Source organism: Saccopteryx bilineata, chromosome 1 (assembly GCF_036850765.1).
Source record: "Saccopteryx bilineata isolate mSacBil1 chromosome 1, mSacBil1_pri_phased_curated, whole genome shotgun sequence".
In the NCBI taxonomy this organism is placed as follows: Eukaryota; Metazoa; Chordata; class Mammalia; order Chiroptera; family Emballonuridae; genus Saccopteryx; species Saccopteryx bilineata.
This window is the reverse complement of record NC_089490.1, coordinates 324,203,444-324,223,104: the sequence shown is the minus strand read 5'-3', so window position 1 is coordinate 324,223,104 and position 19,661 is coordinate 324,203,444. Positions and strand designations below refer to the sequence as shown.

The 19,661-nt window shown below is 42.2% G+C and overlaps 1 protein-coding gene across 1 annotated transcript in view; it reads right to left on the bottom strand.

Annotated features, from left to right (window-relative positions):
- Positions 1-19,661, bottom strand: part of MAML2 (mastermind like transcriptional coactivator 2) — a 352,873-nt gene that overhangs the window by 111,369 nt on the left and 221,843 nt on the right. Inside the window, exon 2 of the mRNA XM_066248067.1 lies at positions 1,596-3,134. Coding sequence (XP_066104164.1) covers positions 1,596-3,134 — 1,539 coding nt within the window. The remainder of the gene's footprint in view (positions 1-1,595; positions 3,135-19,661) is intronic.

Here is a 19,661-nt window from a genome sequence, read left to right as displayed (position 1 = left end):
CAAGCCATGACTGTGGGAGAAGAGAGAGAGATAGAAAGAGAGAGAAAGAGAGAGAGAGAGAGAGAGAGAGAGAGAGAGAGAAAGAGAAGGGGAGCTGGAGGGGTGGAGAAGCAGATGGTAGCTTCTCCTGTGAGAATCAAACCTGGGACTTTCACACACTGGGCCAATGCTCTACCACTGGGCCAACCAGCCAGGGCCCAGAATTTGAACCTAAATTCATCCAAATCAAAATGGTTACACATAACTTAGAAAATAGTTCCACAATACCATTTGGTTTTAAATGATCCCCAAACTACCCATGTTAAAAATAGAACCTTGTAAAATATAAAAATGACTCTACTCAGAGTCCGTTCTTTGTAATGTACAGTTAAAAAACAAAACTTTTAAGTTAATAAGAGCTGAAAGCTTTATTTGGTACACAGCTCTTGAATCTTAGTTTGCCTAGTTTTCTCACATCTAGGGCAAGGTTAGCTGGCCACAGTCTCAGGTGCTTGTGGTATTCTTTTCTGGGCTGTGACCATAAAAACTACTCTAGATATGGGATAGAAATTAGGCTCTGACATCATAATGTCCCGACACACTATTTTGACATGTAATGTGCAGTTCTTGTGCTTGGACACTAACGTAGATCTGTCAAATTACATGCACAAAGCAATAATCAGGCTCTATCCCTCCTCCTTTCTTTCCTTCTTTCCTTCCTTCAATCCCTCCTTCCTCTCTCCTTCTCTCCCTAGCTCCGACCTTCCTTCCTTCCAGAAAGAGCTTCCTCTTTTGAGTTCCCTAGGAACTAGAGTTTACTTATCAGTATGTGCTCTGGAGGAACAGAGCTATTTCTTCACTCTTCAAAAAATGTACATGTTTGAGGAATAAAACAGAATAAAACTCCTGTTATATGCAAACCACAGGATATAAGGTAACCAAGATTTTTTGTTTGACTGAAGTCTTGATGATTTCGTCCTTTAGCACTTAACTTTAACACTGGCATTACACTTTTCCAGAAGCTTCCTCTGGTTTCCATTTGCTGGGTAAGATACCCAACCTCTGTACGCTCATATTGTTTCACTTTCCATTCATAAAGTGATAGTTTTTAAAGCTTGTCCCCCTCTCTAGGCTGTACTTGCAGACAAGGATCATATCATGTTTAAGGATGATACTAAGTACCAACATGGAGTCACAGCATGATCTATTACCACGGGTTGGGCCTTTAGGCATTTAAATTGGTTGGTGTGGTTGTAAAATGGTTATTAGGTACTCTGATAGCACATGTGGCCTTATAGCAGTACTTGGCACAATCACAACATTTTGCACATGGTAGTGCTTTTTGACTTCATGATCAAATTATTGCCTGGAAGAATAAATACTGCACATATCAGAACCTGATTAACAACTAGACTTGTCACTAAATGCATGAATTATAATGAAACCTTAACATGCAAGAGCGTCTCTACAGATCCCAATGACACAAATGTACTACAACGAAATCATCAGAATCACTACTATCTTTGTGATCCTGTCCCAACACAAACACAATGCTAACCAAAGCATAATGACCAAGACTGTTGGTCTCTGGGTCCTCATAGTAGGCGTGCCCTTACCTGTCTGTGTTGTTGGGAGACTTGGTATCCCAGTCCAGTGAGGGGCTGGCTCTGCATTTTCTGAAGCAGGATTTTTTGCTGAAGTGGCAAGGGTGACCTTAGCAAAGGCTGGTTTGATAGAGGCTGGGTGGGCTGGGGTGGTGGCTGCTGTGCCTGTTGCTGCTGCTGCTGCTGCTGTTGCTGCTGCTGCTGCTGCTGTTGCTGCTGCTGCTGTTGTCGTTGCTGCTGCTGTTGCTGCTGCTGCTGCTGCTGCTGCTGCTGCTGTTGTTGCTGAGCTGAAATCGAGCTCTGCTGCTGCTGTTGGGTGTAGTGTAGGAGAGAGGGCTTGTTCTGAGAAGGCAAAACAGAAGGCATCTGTTGGTTTGCTTGATCTGAGTTAAAATGGAACAAAGGCTTGGTGTTGCCAAGACGGGCCTCCATGGCCGTGTGTGAGCTGTTAATAAAACTTCTACTGAGATCCTGAGGCTTTTGCTGCAGGAGCACATCCAGGTGCCCTCCCTGGGCTGAGGCGTTGGTCTTGTACATGTAGTTAGCCATGACTTTTGACTGGCTGCCGCCGCCGGCTACCCCGGGCATAGGGGAGCTCTGGGGGCTGAATGGCTGCTGACCAAAAGAAGGGCTGGGGATTTTCTCCTGCCCAAATGGGCCTGGAGATGGCCCAGCGGCAGAGGGCAAGGCTGACCAGCTGGTAGGCTGGTGCTGCTGCATCCGGGCATGCTGCTGACGGTTGGCAGCTATCTGTTTTAGCTGTTGGGCGTGGGATACTTCCTGCCAGCTCGGCAGGGTCCGGCTTGCTCCTGAGCTTGTCTGAGGCTGAGCCTGGCTCTGAGGGACCGACGGGATTGGGGATGGAGTGGGCAAGGCGGAGTTGGCCATGGAGAACGCAGGGCCAGCTGATGGGGGCCTCAGCTGCGGAGAGCCCGAAGGGCCCTGGGTCAGACCAGGTGAGTATTCACTTTTGATCACTGTCTTCTCCATTGGCAGGGAGGGCCTGGGAGTGCTCCTCTGGCTTTGCTGACCCAAGTCAATGTTAAATGGATCATCCTGCTTTATGGTGGCATTGATCATGTTCTCCAGCTCAAGGTCACTCATTGGAGGCACAGATATGTTGGTCAGTTCATTGAAGAGTTCCTGCAGCTCAGGATCCATCAGCTGCTCTGCAGGGTCATCTCCATACCTATTAGGAAAAATATTCTCCTGGGCCATTTGGCCATCCATGTGCTTACTGCAAGACAGAGTCTCTCCTGGTTCCTTCTTCACTTCTTTCAAGCCCATGTTAAACATGCCATTGCCAGGAGAATGTGTATGGGGCATCAGATTGTTGGTCTTTCTCAGGGCTGCTTGGCTCATCGGCAAGGTCCCTGACATGATCTGACTTTGTCCATTATTTACTTGGAGGCCTCCTTGCCCTGCAGAGAGGTTCTCCCCGACGCGGATTCTTTTGATATCAAGGAATGAGTTGTCAATGAAGCCATTGGGCCTCTTGCTATCGGCAGGAGACAAGTTAACTATCTGTTTCCTTTTCAGGGAACCCTGGAGCTGAAAGATAGAAGGGAAGTAAAAAAAATAAAAATAAAAATGAGATTGAAATCCAGCTATGCTTCTAATCAAAAGCAACATAATATTTAAAATGTTTCTTCCACTTAAACACAGGATTAATTTTTTTTAAAAGCACAAGTGAAGCAGAGTCTGGAATATAATGCAACTCACAGTGGCACAAACAGAACAAAGTAAACTGTCTCTGGAAGAGCAGATCAATGAGTCCGTTAGTGATTAGAGATCACGATGGTTCTCAGGATGGCTAGACAGGCTAATGGATGAAGAATTCTTCATGGAGCATCAGGAGTTATTGATAACATCTACAATTAATTGCCAAAATGTTGTTGCTTTCTGTTGCAGGGCAATATATTCTATCCGCATGCGCACATATCCCTGCATAGGTAGACAGACAACCGGTGTGAGCACAACTTTGACCAGGATGGGAAATACTGTAGGCTCTAAAGCTGGGACACAGTTTCCAGTTTTTGTTTTGTTTTATTTTATCACAGATTCAACCCTTTCATTACTATTACCCTCTAAGTAAGTAATTAGAAATATGGTTGTGTCCAAGGAGATATGCTATCTGGTGTTCATCTAGTTTTCCTTCTATCAGTCGGTGGCTTTGCATGCTGGCTAGTATAGCACCATTGTGTGGGTGCACAGAAACCATGACTTTATCATTTATCAAATGCACTCTAAGCACAGATTTTTCCTGGAGATTTATTTCTTCTATTGTATGTCTCTGAATCTCATAACCAAAACCAAGCTGTAGAGAAGTAGGCTGTGGGAGCTCCACTGAGCTAAATTCCAATTTTGTCACTGAGTGTTAAGTGACCATGGCACTTTACTTATCTGAGTCTCAATTTCCTTATCCAGAAAATGAGGACAATAACACTTAACTCATAGGAAGAAATGAGATAATGTATGTAAAAGTTTAGCACAGGGCTTGCTACAGTAAGAACTCAAGAAACCACGATTGATATAAAAGTTATGGCTTACTATAGTCTCAAAGGGGAAGGCTTCTCTAAACAGCAACAGTAGCAACAAAAATGTTAAAGGACTTCATTCCCTAAGTTACTGATTAGATTATAAGATATGAACTTTAGAAGTTCTAAAGAAAGGATTAAGTCACCCCAGACAGTCACACCAATAAATGAAAAAGAAACTTAAAACATTCATCATTGATCTTGAGATCCTTGTTGATTTGCCTCTAACGTGAGAAACTACATCGATCAACATGTGGATTATCCAGGACAATTGAGCTACTTAAATTATTAAATGTTTGCTCAGGATAACTGTAAAATATCTGGGGCAAAAGGATGCTTCCCAAATAGAAAGTCCTGCCAGTTCCCTCTTTCTCCTTTTCACTTAGCGCCTCTCTACCACCCTCCTAAGGATTTCTAGGTAACCTAATTAAGAAAATGGAGGAGCATTTTTTATATACCATGTATTTTTAATATAGTTATTTTATTTTTCTTAGTCTTTACGGCGACCCTAGGGGATATGTCTTATTTTATAGATGAGGAAACCAAGGCTCAGAGAGGCTCAGTACCTTGCTCAATGTCATATAGCTAGGAAGTGTTAGACTTGGGCTTTAACTTAAAGTCCGTGTTTTCTAAAGCCTGTGTCATATTCACTGCATTATGCTGGAATTGTCTTGTTTAGGGCTAGGGTTTGCCCAGCAAGAAGGGCCAGGGGAAGTGAGCACAAAGACATCCTGGATCTCTGGTAAAATGATGGGGAACCTGGGAATGGCCAGGATATGGCACAAAGCCAGATGTGAGCAATCTGTTTCTTGTTACCAATACCAGTTTGAAGAACCCTTTATCTGTGGTTTTGCCCATTCGCAGATGGTATATCGTTATGGTGGATATGCCATATTGGTATAACCGGTTTTTGCCTTTTACCCCTGCTAACTGGTAATCGGAGAAAGGAACCTGACCCACGCTGAGCTAACTGGTTTCGTTCATGGTAATTCTGAAATTGGAGAACTGGAAACCAGGCTCTCTTTGGGTTGCTGCACAGTGATTTACAAACCTTGTGAGCTATTGATTCATTATGTCAACCAGAACTATCAAGAAAGTAAGACTGTAGAAAAAGGAGAATGAAGCATGGAGGAGAGACACAGTTTTGACAGCATTTGAGAGCCTGATTCCATTCCAGGTCAGTTCTGCATCTCACCTGCCTTCCTTGCTATTCCTTGTAATCTTTATAAAAAAGTTCCCCTTTTTACTTAAGTTGATATGAGATAGGCTTCTGTTATTTTCAACCAACACTCTCAACTAAGTCCGATGTGACTTCACATTCAGTGATGAGCACTTTACAGCAAGGGGTAGGGTTTCATTTGATCTGGGTGTGTTGCTCCTCCCTCCCTCCTCTGCTGTCTCTGCACGTTTCTGGGCTCCGACTCTTGTCTCCTCACTGATGTAGGCAACAGCATCACAGAGCACTGTCAGCCATCGCCACATTCAGCAGAAACTCCACATTGCCACTGTCTGTCCTCATGGGGTCAGAAGGCGCACAGACCAGAGGTCTGGCCATGTTACCTCAGAGTGGCCACACTGATTTCTATCAGTATAAGTTACATTTTGAAAGTTCTTTCACAACTAATAAAGAACAAACAAAGGAACACATTCTTTTTTCCAGGTTTGGGTTATCACCTTTGATTTATTTTCCATTGCTTTGAAAAAACCTGTTCTGCCGGATTCTCCCATTGCTCTGGCCACTCCTTGGGCAGCAGCACAACCTCTAGGAAGAAGCACTGGCACTTTCTCTAAGCCTCTAGGACGCTAGAGGCAGTGATTAGCAATGATTGCAGTAGTAGGGATAATAATAATAATAATAACAAAGTTATTTATTGAGGGCTGCGTGCTAGGCATTGTGTAAAGCTCTCTGTAGGAGTCATCTCATTTGATTCTCACCATTATAAGAATCCTCATAACTCCATGAGATTGCTACTACAGTCCTCTGTGGCTTAGTGATGGGCATACATTCTGAGAAATGCATTGTTAGATGATTTCATCATTGTGCAAACATGCTAGAGTGCACTTACACAAACCTGGATGGTATAGCCTATTGCTCACATAGACTCTGTGGTCTAGCTTACTGCATCCTTTAATAGCATGAATACTGTAGGAGATTGTAACATAATTATAAGTATTTGTGCATTTAAACATAGAAAAGGTACAATAAAAATCTGTTACAAAAGATAGAGTATGTGAAGGGCTGAGAAGGGAGGCACCATTGGAGGAAGGGAGAGTACACATCAGAAGGAGGGAAGAAAGGAGGGAGGGAAAGAAGAGAAGGGGAGAGAAAGGAAAAGCAGAGATCAAGAGAGACCCAGAAAGATAAAGCTTAAGATGAGAAATAATAAAGGGGAGAAAGGGAGGAGAGAGATTCAGAGATGGAAGTAAGGAGAGAGGGTGAGGGAGGTAGGGAGGGAGGGAGAGAGGGAGAGACAGAGGGAGGGAGGGAGAGCGGGGGAAAGAACTGGACCAGGAGAAGCGTGAGCAGCGAGCCCCAGCGGTGAGCAGGTGCAGGGCGTGTGGACAGCACACCTCCTGTGGAGCCTCCTTGTATAATAAAACCACCCAGAGCTAGCAGCAAATTCAAAATTGTAGTTGAGTCTGGTCTTTTCTTTCCACATCACAAAATTTTTGTTTATAATCATTATTATAATATTTTATGAGACCACCATCATATATCATATGTGGTCTGTTGTTCATCAAAACATCACTATGCAGCCCATGACTGTATTTCTTAACTACTTGCTCCCCCTTTATTTTACAGATGAGAAAACTGAGGTTTGGAGATTGAGTAACATTTCCAGGTCACACAAGTAATAAGCAATAAAGCCAGGAATCAGATTAAGCACTCCCATTGCAGAGCCTGTGCGGTGTGGTCAATGGTATCCTAGGCCCTGACAGAGGTCAATGGTACCCACACCCATGTACTGAGGAGGCCTGGGATCTAGTCCTGATTCTGGCCATAGTAGATTCTATGGGCCATACTTTCCTTCCTTATAAGTAGGATTAGTTCTGAGAACTTTCCTTCCTGAACCCAGCATATAACAGGCACTGAGGGAGTGAGAATGATTTTTAGGCCTATGTTTGGTGACGTAAAGTCACTAACAAGTGTAGCTTGATGGATAACTTAAGATAGGGAATAGAAGTCCCCCTTAGTGATGTTGTGGAAGACTCATCATCAGATACATAGGTTTGAATTATGGTATAGAGTCACTTAGAGTTCTGTGACAAAAAGTAACTATTTCAGTAGGAGTAGAGGCAGAACAAAGTTAGTCATTAATACTTCAGTGAGAAATAGTTTATGAGAAAATTCAATGCCACTTAACAGGCCAAGACCTGTCCCAGGGAATAAGACTTAATTAGGAGAATGACAGGGAATGAAGACATGGGTTTATAATCGAGAAGGATGAGGGCATAACTAGGGATACTGTAAACTGCTCGACATAGACCTGGTAGGGAGCTGAGAAAGATGGAATGGAGAAACGAGAAGTGTCAGGACAGTGTATATCCTGAGGGCCAGAGAAGTGAACAGCTTCTAAAATGCATTTAACAACATTGAAAGGGCAGAGAAAGAAACCAGGGCTGGCCTCTCCCACCAGGACCGTCTCATCTACCAGGCACGGTCAGCATGTCAGCACGGTCAGCACCAGGCCCAGGGGCCATAGCGGTCTTCAGGGCCCACAAAAATATATATTTTAATTTATATTGTAACAAAGAAAAAATCTTTTATATTGAGGAAATGTTTTAATATATAATTCTAATATATTTATCTTCATGCCAACACAGTCAGAAAATACAGTTTTAAAATTTTGTAAGGGAGAAGGGGCCCTTAAAAGCAAGAATGCCTAATGCTCACAAAAGGCTCTCACTTGATACTTACCAGGTATTGAATGCTTATTTTAAGGCCGGTAGTCTTAAAATAAAGACTTGTGTCGAGTCTCATTTAATCTTTTCCCAGCTCTCTGAACACGTATTCTGATCCTCATTTTATAAGTGAAAAAAAAAATGAGGCTCCTGACATTAAGATCACATGGTGACTAATATGGAGGGACGATGCCAGTCCAGGTGTGTCTGGTTCCAAAGTCCTTGTTCTTAATCACTAACCACACTGCTTGCTTTCCTTTCTGCCGTTAGCTTGTCACGCGTCAACACTATTCTGAACACAGTGGACACAGCCAAGACACAAGGATAATAGAGTGAAGACGTATTGCAGGTACAGGGCAAAGGCGAGGGCATTCGGGCCCCATTGGGATGGACGGCAGGGAGAGAATGGTGACATCATTGGTTGGAGGTTGATGCTGAGAGCTCAGGACATCACCCTCAAGGCTCCGATATAAGAAAGGGAAGAGACAGGGTCATGTCATCAGTCAAAAAGATTTACCAACCACCCAGAGAGAGAGAGTTCTGAGCCATACCCTATCCAATCATCTCTGGCAGAGAGAAAATACGCAGAGGATTAAGCGAGAGGCAGGAGGTAAAGCCTTCAAATGAACACGACATTTCAACATTTACCCTGTTCCATTACCTATCTGAACGGAGAAGCATTTTTTTTTTAATTTGGTACCATAAATTTGCACCCCCCCCAAATGATGATGTTTAATTTGTGAGATTATGCATACAATATTACCCTTTCACTAGCCATCCAAGGAAAGGGTTTCTTTGGGGAATGATTTCAACACAGCAAGTCTAGCCTGGTTTGCACACTACACAGGGATCACTGTACTTTCCTTCGCTGAGATCCAGCCAACTGTTTCTTTTCACTCTCCTCCTTGTTCGGATTCTCCTATTTGAACACGTCCATGCTATTTGAGGCCTGCGGTCTCTGCAGGGGAAGGCGTAGGTCAGCTCAGGGCCAGGTCCAGACATAGTGGCCTGCCTGCCCCTAAGGCGGGGTGGGGGTGACCAGACGCCTAGGGACAGGAAAAATCCAGCACACAGCAAAATTGGGGCTGGGGTCCCTCTATAAACTCTCCTTTTTTTTTTAACAGCTGTGCTTTATTCTTCCAAAGGACTCGAAACATAAACTTCCTGGAGGGACTTAAAAAACACCATTATTGCACAACCCTCTGGTTTCTGTTTCATCCCCTGCCCCCTATTCCTTTCCACAAAATAAATGATTCTTTGTCTCCTGGGCTGCCCTAGAAACAGGGAATATGCCACACAAGGGTAACAATTCAGTCCATAGGTCACATATTTTTCTGCCTGTCTCAATGAGGTATAAACATGAGAACCGAAGTGACCACTGCCGAGACAGTCAGGGGACTACCTCGGTCCCATCACCTGTGTGCAAACCTTCCTCAGGCCACTTCACACGTGGCTCTTTGGAAATAGGCTTGGGAATAGATAACATTAGAAAGAGACCAAACTCTGGATTTGGTTCTTGAAGTAAAAATGTTCGGGATTCTGGAACAGTAAATTCCAGCTCATCACAGTACCCGGAGGGGAGAGCAGTTCCTCCCTGGCTCTCCTGCCACCAAACTAGATGGAGTTTAAGGCTTTTGCTCAAGATGTCAAATAGCTCTCACTTTTTCTTAGGCCCTTGTAGATTTCTGAGCTTTCCTGCACTGTTTTTCTGCACTGTGAGGTATTGTTTTACGTCCGTACGTATAGTAATTAGGTTTGCCCAATGACATTTTCAGCTTTTACACTGTGTCTTATACTTGACTGAGTTCCTTTCAGCACCTACCACTGTGCTGGGCATTTTATAGGTGATCAAATAGTAGTTTGTTGGCTGATCTCAGTACTTGGGAAGCCAGATCCTTCTAAGTACGGAGCAGTAAAACAATGGCAAGAAGAAGACTGGCTCTGAGGAACGTTTTTATATTTAATTCATAAGCAATGTGATGGCTGCTTTTGCGTATCGCTTGAGCAATCATTTTTGTCTGAATCCTAATGTCAGGGGCATGTGAAGCTCTGAGAATTGGAACCACGAGAAAAGCTCATCGGCATTCGTGTGAACCAGAGTGAAGGGTGCGTGACGTTTGGTGCTGAACTCTAGGAGATATTCCATACGTGGGCTGCGACGCGAAGCCCCACGGTGGCCCCCTGCCCCACGTGGGGGGAAGCACTGGAGTAGACGGGCGGCCAAGGCACCTCTCCTGGATGATTTTCAGTTTTTTTTAATTTTAGTCCTTCGAAAATAAGTGTGAGCTTTTCATTTTGTTTCATGTTGGTTTTGGTGGAAGGCATGTTAGATTTATCTGGAAAATTTGCTCCATGATTTAGTTCCATAAGGTTTAGCTCTGAGAAATGTGATTACTTTAGCCAACAAAAATAGCTATTCTTTATGATAAACAATAAATTTCAATGTGGATACATTTTTTTATAGGGAAGAAAGTACTGCAAGTTCAGGATCTTTTTAGAGAAAACACCTCAACATACCGTCCTTCTAAACACTCAAGGCCAAGATCTCCCATAGTCGAGATTTCCTTAACCCCTCCCTCTCCCCTCAATGGCTTGTGGAGAGTAACCAGAAGAGTTGGAACTTGCCTCAGAAACACTCTCCCCATTGCAGTGCAGAGAACGAGTATTTCCTTGCCACGTTTTCTCAGCTTGAACGCTTCCTTCACTTCCCCTTGGAGAACGTTCCAAATTTATCATCCACTAACAAAACATTCACTGAGGGAAAGGGAAGAGAACAATTGCAACACTGCCTCAGAAAAGTAGGTATCTTATTATTATTATTTTTTTGTATTTTTCTGAAGTTGGAAACAGGGAGGCAGTCAGATAGACTCCCGCATGCGCCCGACCGGGATCCACCAGGCATGCCCACCAGGGGGCGATGCTCTGCCCATCTGGGGCGTTGCTCTGTTGCAACCAGAGCCATCCTCAGCGCCCAGGCCAACTTTGCTCCAGTGGAGCCCTATCTGCAGAAGGGGAAGAGAGAGAGACAAAGAGGAAGGAGAGGGGGAGGGGCGGAGAAGCAGATGGGCGCTTCTCCTGTGTGCCCTGGGCGGGAATCGAACCCAGGACTCCCGCACACCAAGGCCGATGCTCTACCACTGAGCCAACCAGCCAGGGCCGGGTATCTTATTTTATCAAGGTGAAAGAGAGGCTGTGGGATCTAGAAAGAGCATGGAATTCAGCAGCTGATGAACCTGAGATGTAAAGGCTGCCTTCATCTTCTAAGCTGTGTACACGTGGGCCCGTCACTTAGCTCACTCACATGAAGAGTTTTTAGTGGGAATTCACACTGTCAATGGGGAAGCACCTGCCTGTTCCCAGCTCCGGGCAATGCTCCGGTACTGGGAGATCTTTTTTTAGTAGGAAAGTCAGAACTTGAACCTAATCCTGTGAGATACTTCCCTCTGTCGTCCTTACTGTTATGTGGCAGGCATGAGCGAGGCAAAGGCAAAATGAAAGTAACAATACCGGCCTTTCCTCATTTGTAAAATGGAATTTGTTTACTCGTTTATTCAACAGATACTTATTCAGCACCATGTCTCTATTCTGTAGACTATAAATTGTATGTCATAGGGTTGTTGCAAGGAGCAAGTAGTTAAAGCACATTCAGAGCCTGGAAAATTGGTCTTAAAACTCAGTTCTCAATAAATGTTAGAACTAATAAAAACAAATAAACTGAATTTCCCAGTGTATCTTGAAACAAAGTAGAAGGTAACAATCCAATGGGACAGTTGCCCTGAAGCAGTGTGCACCGGGTCCTAGTCAGAGAGGGCAGCAGGGCCCCGCCTGAGGGACAGGGAAGGAGTCCCTCTCCCTTCCAGCCAAGTGTCCCCCAAATATGCAAATGAACATGAAATTTTATAATAGTCTGATATACTGCTAGTGACAGCAGAAACAGAACTTGTCCTCCAACAACAGAGGATTGTTCAGATTAAATTTAAAAGTTCAAATTGGAGGCCCTGGCCAGTTAGCTCAGTTGGTTAAGAGCATTGTCCCAAAAGGACAAGGTTGTGGGTTCGACCCCTGGTCAGGACACACTTGGGAAGCAACCAGGGAATGCACAACTGAGTGTGACAACAAACGAATGCTTCTTTCCCCTTCCTCTCTCTCTCTCTAAAATAATAATAATAATAATAATAAACTAATAAAAATTAAGCCCTGGCCAGATAGCTCAGTGGTTGGAGCATCCTCCTACAGTGCAGAGATTGCCAGTTCTATTTCCCAGTCAGGGCACATACTGTAGGAGCAGCTCAATGTTTCTGTCTGTCTGTTTGTCTGTCTCTTTCTCTCTCTCTCTCCCCCTGTCATTCCCTCAAAAAAAAAAAAAAAAAAAAAGAGTTCAAAGTGGATTTATTCTCCCGTATTGTTTACTCCCTCAAACAAAGTAATCCCAGATACATTCAGTAGTAAACAGTGTGATTACCCCACCCACTAGATCCCTAGCTCTCCTGACTGGTCACTGCGCTGGTCATAACAGAAAGGTCTGCTGGGGCCGCCTTTCAGAGAAGGGCTCACTATGTTTAACAGAAAAATGAACAGAATATTCTATAAAAGCTTGAAAAACCCAACTCCTTTGTGCATGAAATACTTTAATAATGACTCACTTTCTGCCCAAAATATATCGAAGCAAATCCAAAGTAAATGCAATGTCTAAAATGTTGGCAATTCTCTTGAAATCTCTAAATGTCCTCCTCAGCACAATGCACAATGTACCAAGCTTCATTAATCAAGTGGGCTTCTCTCCCCCTGTGGCTGGAGGGCCCAGTCTGGAAATTTTCATTCTGAGGGGCCTGGCTCAAGGTCCATCTCCTCCATAAGACCTTCCCCTCCTACATGATTTTAGCACTCTGTGTCTGATACTGTTTTTGGTAATTGATTAAGTTCTGTGAGTTTTTCATTTCAACACAATTCTAGGGAGTCGGCGGAAGAGAGAATGCCTCGTGCATCTCTTCTAACCCCACAAGCCCAGTCCAGCCCTGGCCCAGGTCAGCACTCAGACTGGCTGATGATTCGACTGACTGGACAAGCAGTGGTGTGGGGACATTAGATGAGTCAGTTTATGGGGCATCTATGGTTCTCTGAACCACACCCCCTTTATAAACTACAGAGCTGATTCTTTGCAACTCTTTGTCCGATCTAGAGCTGCTGGGTGCAGGGCTGAGCTGAGAGGTACTGGAGACGTAGTAAAATCATGGATGCTCTAAGAGGTTACTATGCTTTTCTTATGCTGGTAGGAATTGGATGCATCCAAAAATGCTGGCACTTTGAACATCAGGTAAACCTAGATAGCAGAGAGAGTACCCTAATTACATGCCAGGGTTGTCTATTAAGTATTTTGGGGTTTGAATGCAGGTACTAAAGAGTTTCCACCCTTTTATGAAATAATATAAAATGCAGCCAGCATTTCACCTGCATCTTCAGTGGCTTATCTGACTCAGACAAGTACTAAAGGTCCCTGTTTCTCAGACCGCATGCTCCAGTCTTCTTTAGGCTCCTCTGCCATAAGCACAGTGAGCTATCAAGTGTCTTGCACTACCGTCTGCGAATCTGACCCTACATTTTGCCTCTTCCTGCCCCAATCTGTTCTCCACATAGCAACAAAAAGGATCTCTTTCTCACACTCAAGCACCAGTTATATATATTAAGGTGAGCCTTGACCGACATGGGTTTGAACTTCATGGGTCCACTTATACATGGATATTTTTCAATTAATATAGTTAAAATTTTTTTGGAGGTTTCCTTACTACTGTGAAGCAATTGTATCAATTACATTAGGCTAGCATAAAGCAATCACAGACAGTGATGTGATTACTTTATGTATGAATCATTATACCTGTAAATACATATGAATTTCTTTTTCACATTATCTTTTTATTTTTTATGTGCAGTGGTAGTCATGTGTATAATATGTACAGTGGTTTATTATATAAGACAATACTGATGTAGGATCTGGAAGATATTGTGACATCGCATATTGGAAACAGAAAGTATAAACTTAACAATATGGATACAATCTAGTACTGTAAATGTATACTTTTCTTAATAACATTTTATTTTCTCTAGCTGACTTTATTAAGAATACAGTCCATAATACATTAACATACAAAATATACAGTAATAGACTACCTTCTAAATGAAGTTATTGGTAAGGATTCCAGTCAACAATAAGGTATTTGTAGTTAAGTTTTAGGGAAGTCAGACATTTAACTCAGACTTTTGATTACACAGGGGGTTGATGCCCTAAACCCCTGAGTTGTTCAAGGGTCAACTGTACTTTTTTTAAATTCTCAAAACACAAAACATGATTTCATCTTTAGGTCTGTTGTATATACTGTTCCTTCTAACTGAAACACTCTCCACTTCCCTTAACTCTTCTCACTTTTATCATAGTTAGTCCCTCCTTTCCTGTAAATCTCAACATAAACCTAGCAGAGATTTTCAATGATCACCTATCTAAAATATATCTCATTTTTTTTTCCTTTCAGACTTTTGACTGTTTCCAATTTCCAAATATTTTTTATTAATTTGCTTCCAATTTTTAAGTTGGTCTCCATCTTACAAAATAAGCCCTAGAGAAGGAAGCTGGAGCTGTGTCTGTCTTATCGACCACTATATCTCATCCTTAGTGCAACCCAAACAGATACGAGGTACGAAAAAAAAAAAAGATTGTTTAAAGCAAATAAAATGTCCAGAAGGAAACACTGCAAGAGGCTGAAGCTACTTGCTAGTGTTGAGATGGTAAAAAAATTTTTCTTCTACTTTGCTTATATGTCCGTGTATTCTAATTTTTCTATATGGAACTTATGTTTTCTATATAATTGAGATGAATGTGAACATGTTATTCCGCATGTCTTCGCTTAATAACCACCACCCTTCTCTGAGAATCTGACCCTACATCTCCTGGTAGAAGGCTTCTGACCATGGGGCATGCCATACGCCCAACCCCCAGCAGACTGGATCAAGGTAAGACATTTGAATTCAGCTGAATCAATGACATGTTTTTCTAGTAATCAGGAATTGAAACACGACCTTCTCGGAAGTCTCCATTCACTTGAAAGTTGAGGTATGTAGGGATGCCTGTATTAGACTCATTCTTGCCATGTACAATGAGAGACAGAGAAAGGAGGTCTACAGAGATAGGAGAATTAAACTGATGCACAGAAAAAGCTGGCATGAGAAACCATTTTGAAAGAGAGAGAGAAGGAAGAAAGGAAGAGGAAAGCAGGAGGGAAGGAGGGATGACTAAGGAAAGGAGTGAGGAGGGAGGGGGCAGGGACAGAAAGAGAAAAGGCAGAGATTGCTGAAAAATTCCAGTTCCTGGTCCCAGCCCTTTCGGAGACTCAATTATATCACTATGTCTTGTGATTGAGACATCAGTACAGCAACTTTCCAATAAATCTCTTCCCCCCCACCCACCCCACCCCACTTTTTTCTTTTTTCGCCTGTGATACTTTAAGAGGGCTTCTGTTACTTGCAACAAACAATTCCCAACTAAAACAAAGATGAAATAAAGCCAAGAATTACGTTGAAATTAAAGTTTTCATAAGGTAAATGCACTCTTTTCTTGATTGATTAAAACTGAAAAGCTGAGTTGAGGCTAAATGCACACATTTATTTTGGTTTCTTTTTCAACTTTCCACATGCGGTCATTACCAGCTCTTCCACAGCCTTTATGAAAGAAGCACATTATGAATGAAGAATGAGGGCTGCTGTCCCCTGACAGCACATTTCTAACAGGGTTTCCATTGTCTTCACATCTTTACATACCCAGGGGAAGTCCAGAGATTGTATCTTCACCAATTCTCCCCTCAATTCACAAGAGCATTCTGGAGATAAAACTGCCTTCTCAATCATGTTTAGACAGAGCAGGTCTGCACCATGTTAACTGGGTTGGATACAATCACCTGGAGACAGAGGCAGGATGAGCAGACCTTTTAAGAGGTCCCTGCAATTTCAGGCTCATCTCTAACTCCATTACAAAGGAATGTTAAGAAGCATTTAGAAGGTAGTTTGGCAAACTACCTGAGAGTACCAAACAGCTCCTTTGATGTTCTTGGCATTGATGTCATCATTCTTTTGAAACTTTTGAAGAAATATTTTTCTTATAGCAACTGTATCTAGGGTCAATATAGTGTTGATGTGTGTTTTCTCTGGTTGAATGTTAGCGGGGTAACTATGAACCATATAGACAGACAAGACACTCTTTGAGAAGGCACCTCGGCTTTCACTCCAGTCTCTATTTATTTTCACATCAAAGACACATCTAAGGGGAAATTGCTTAACTAGTCCTATGAAACATGATGAGGTTTCCAGAGATATTTGGTTATAATTGAAAAAAACAAAAACAACCTACACTCCAGGCAATTTAAGCCTTTCATGCTTGGAAATGAGAATTTATTATGGCAAGAAAAAAAAGTTCCTTTCCTTCCCATGAAGGTCTGAATGCAGACTTTTTTATTTTATTTTTTTTTGAATGCAGACTTTTTAAGCAGGCATTAAAATCCTACTATTTGCCATACACTTATGGGAAATGATTCTTGATGATTTAAATGACATTAAATGGGGGACAATAAAGCCTTTATATTGTTTGCAGTTTAACTGCTCTTTGAAGCAATGTCCTATAGCAATACAATGCCCTCACTTTGATCTAACTTGCTCAGCTCAGTAATTATATGACTGAGATGAATTCTCCACCTGACAGATTCCAGTTCTTCATGTGTGGCCATATTCTTTGAAGAGGGAAAAAAAACCCCATCTATATTGGTAAATAAAATTTTAAACAACTCAAAATTGTGAATCAAGGGTAATTCTCTATGTCAAAGCAATAGGCTGGGCAAAAGGTTTTTTCCTATAGTCTATTATGAGAACCACTAGTCCCCAGTATGTGCTTACGTTGTTCTTGAAACTAATCTTTAAACAGGAATGTGTTACAGTTCCTTTCTGTAAATTCATTTCATGATAAATCAATATTCATCATCTTAAAGAGAGAGAGAGAGAGAGAACAGAGTGTTCTAACCTGGGCCTTGGGTTAACTGATAACTGACTGCTTCTTAATGAGAAAGAACTATCCACCCTCTCATGAACAGCCATGGGACAGTCAGACAAGTAAAAGAGCTCATTCTGCACTATTCTGCAAAGAAAACTGTTCACTGTGTTGCTTGAATCTGCTTAAAATATTAAAAGTGCAGTCTTAACTCAGGAAGCTCCTAAACCTCAAAATATTACTGCTGTTTATTTCATTTGCCTTTAAGACACAACACAGGGCAGATTTAAACTGAGAAAGCTCATCAACTGCAACCTTGTAAATAGCTTTTTTTTTTTCTTTTCTGAAGTGAGAAGCAGGAAGGCAGAGAGACTCCCACCACATGCGCCCAACCAGGATCCACCCAGCATGCCCACTAGGGGGTGATGCTCTATCCATTTGGGGCATCACTCCATTGCAACTGGAGCCACTCTAGTGCCTGAGGCTGAGGCCATGGGGCCATCCTCAGGGCCAAGGCCAACTTTGCTCCAATGGAGCCTTGGCTGCTGGAGAGGAAGAGAGAGAGAAAGAGAGAGAAAAGTGAGGGGTAGGGGTGGAGAAATAATTGGGAGCTTCTCCTGGGTGCCCTGGCAGAGAATTAAACCAGGGACTTCCACAAGCTAGACTGATGCTCTACCATTGAGCCAACTGGCCAGGGCCTGTAAATTGCTTTTAATCCAGGATGTCAGCAGAATTGAAGCCATTGGAACTTTACCACCCCCACTCCCCAACCCCAAGACATACATTTCTTGGCTATACCTGGCTTACAACTAATATCGTATATCTACTAGTTAGATTCCTAGAGGATGAAATACTTCTTTAACTCATGCTCTGCATGTGTTATGTCTCCATATATGTCATTCTGATCTCAAAGAGGGTCCTTCTCTTTGACCAGTGTATTTTCTTCACTATCTTCAAATTCCAGTACAAAATTCACTCCTTTTTAGAGCTCACTTGTGATCACCTCTCTGATATTTTGTTCCCTAGTAAGCCACTCTATCCATGGTTTGCTTACCTTGTGTTTGTAATGCTCTTGGCTTTTAACTGATATTATATATACTTTTATCAGTCCCCTCAGCAAGATTGTGACCCCCTAGCAGTGTGACCATGGGCAGCTTACCTAACTTCTATACCTGGATTTTCTCATCTGTCAAAAATATATAATAATTATACTTACATCAAAAAGTTGATGCAAAAATTAAATAAGTACATGTAGAGAGTTTAAGACAGTCCCTGATATAAAGAAAGTGCCCAATAATACTAGCTATTGTCATTATTACTATTAAATCCTTACAACAACTTTTAGAGTAGATATAAGGAATCTCATTTTGTAGAGAAAAATGAGGCTACAGAAATTTAAGCAACTTGATCAGAGTTACCCACATAGTAATTAAACCAGATTTGTCTGACTGTGAAAATACAATTTTTTAATGATATATATTCACTGGAGGAAACTTTCATTTCAAGCTAGGGGATTAATCCAGGGAATCACTATAGTGACAACTAGATCCTCGGGGAACTGTACATCAGAGGCAAGGCTGAGAGTGAGGCAGGCCTTGGAGGAGTGGGTGAAAGGTGAGGCTCAGTGCGATGCAGGAGAAGGTCTCTTTGGTTTAGGCACCATGCAGAGAGAGGAATTCGGACTTAATTATGAATCCATGGACAGGCATCAAAGGATTTTAAGCCGGTAAGTAACCATGATCTGTAATGCGTTTTAGAAAAAAAATCTAACAATCAAATATTTGCAGATAATTAGAGACTGGATGTCTTAAGGCAGAAGAGCAGTGAGACTATCTCAGGAAAAGACAGTTGGAACTGGATTTGAGCTACGGTGGTGGCGGTGGTAGAAACAGAGATGAGAAAGACCTTAGAGACCAGAAACCAAGTGATCTTTGTAATTCAATTTCAATTCCATGTGGAACATGGGTGTGTTTGTGTGTGTGTGTGTGTGTGTGTGAGAGAGAGAAAGAGAGAGAGAGAGAGAGAGAGGTAATTAGGGCCAAATACACATTTCTGGATTAGTGACTGAGTAGATCATGGAGTCATTTGCTGAAACCAACTGACATGACCAATAAGATGCAACTCTATTATATATGTCATTTATACATGGTTCAAGACAGGGCATTCATACCAGATGGCTACTGTGTTGGCTGTTGTCATTTTTTAATTTGACAATCTAAGGGAAAAGAGGTCAGCCATGGACTAGATAGTCAGATACTGTATATTTTAAAAATTCTTGCAGCACACGGGTTGAAAATCATTGAAATGCAGGGTAGAAGTCTGCCTTATCATTTTTTATATCCTTCACAGCAGCTATTGTATTTTATATTTTGTAGGTACACAGTTAAACAGTTTTGAATGAATGATTCTGTCATCTTGCTTAATTCTTTTCCTTTATCTTATTCTGTTGCTTCCATATTTTATCTCCTTCTTCATCCCATTAAGAAATGCAGTGAGGCTGCCAATTCCTTGTTCAAATACTAGATGGACATATTTCTGTTTCTTCTGGAGAAGTTAAGTAGATTGTATACAATAGGAACTTCAGTATGCATTTGAAGTTAGCCAAGATGAAGGAAG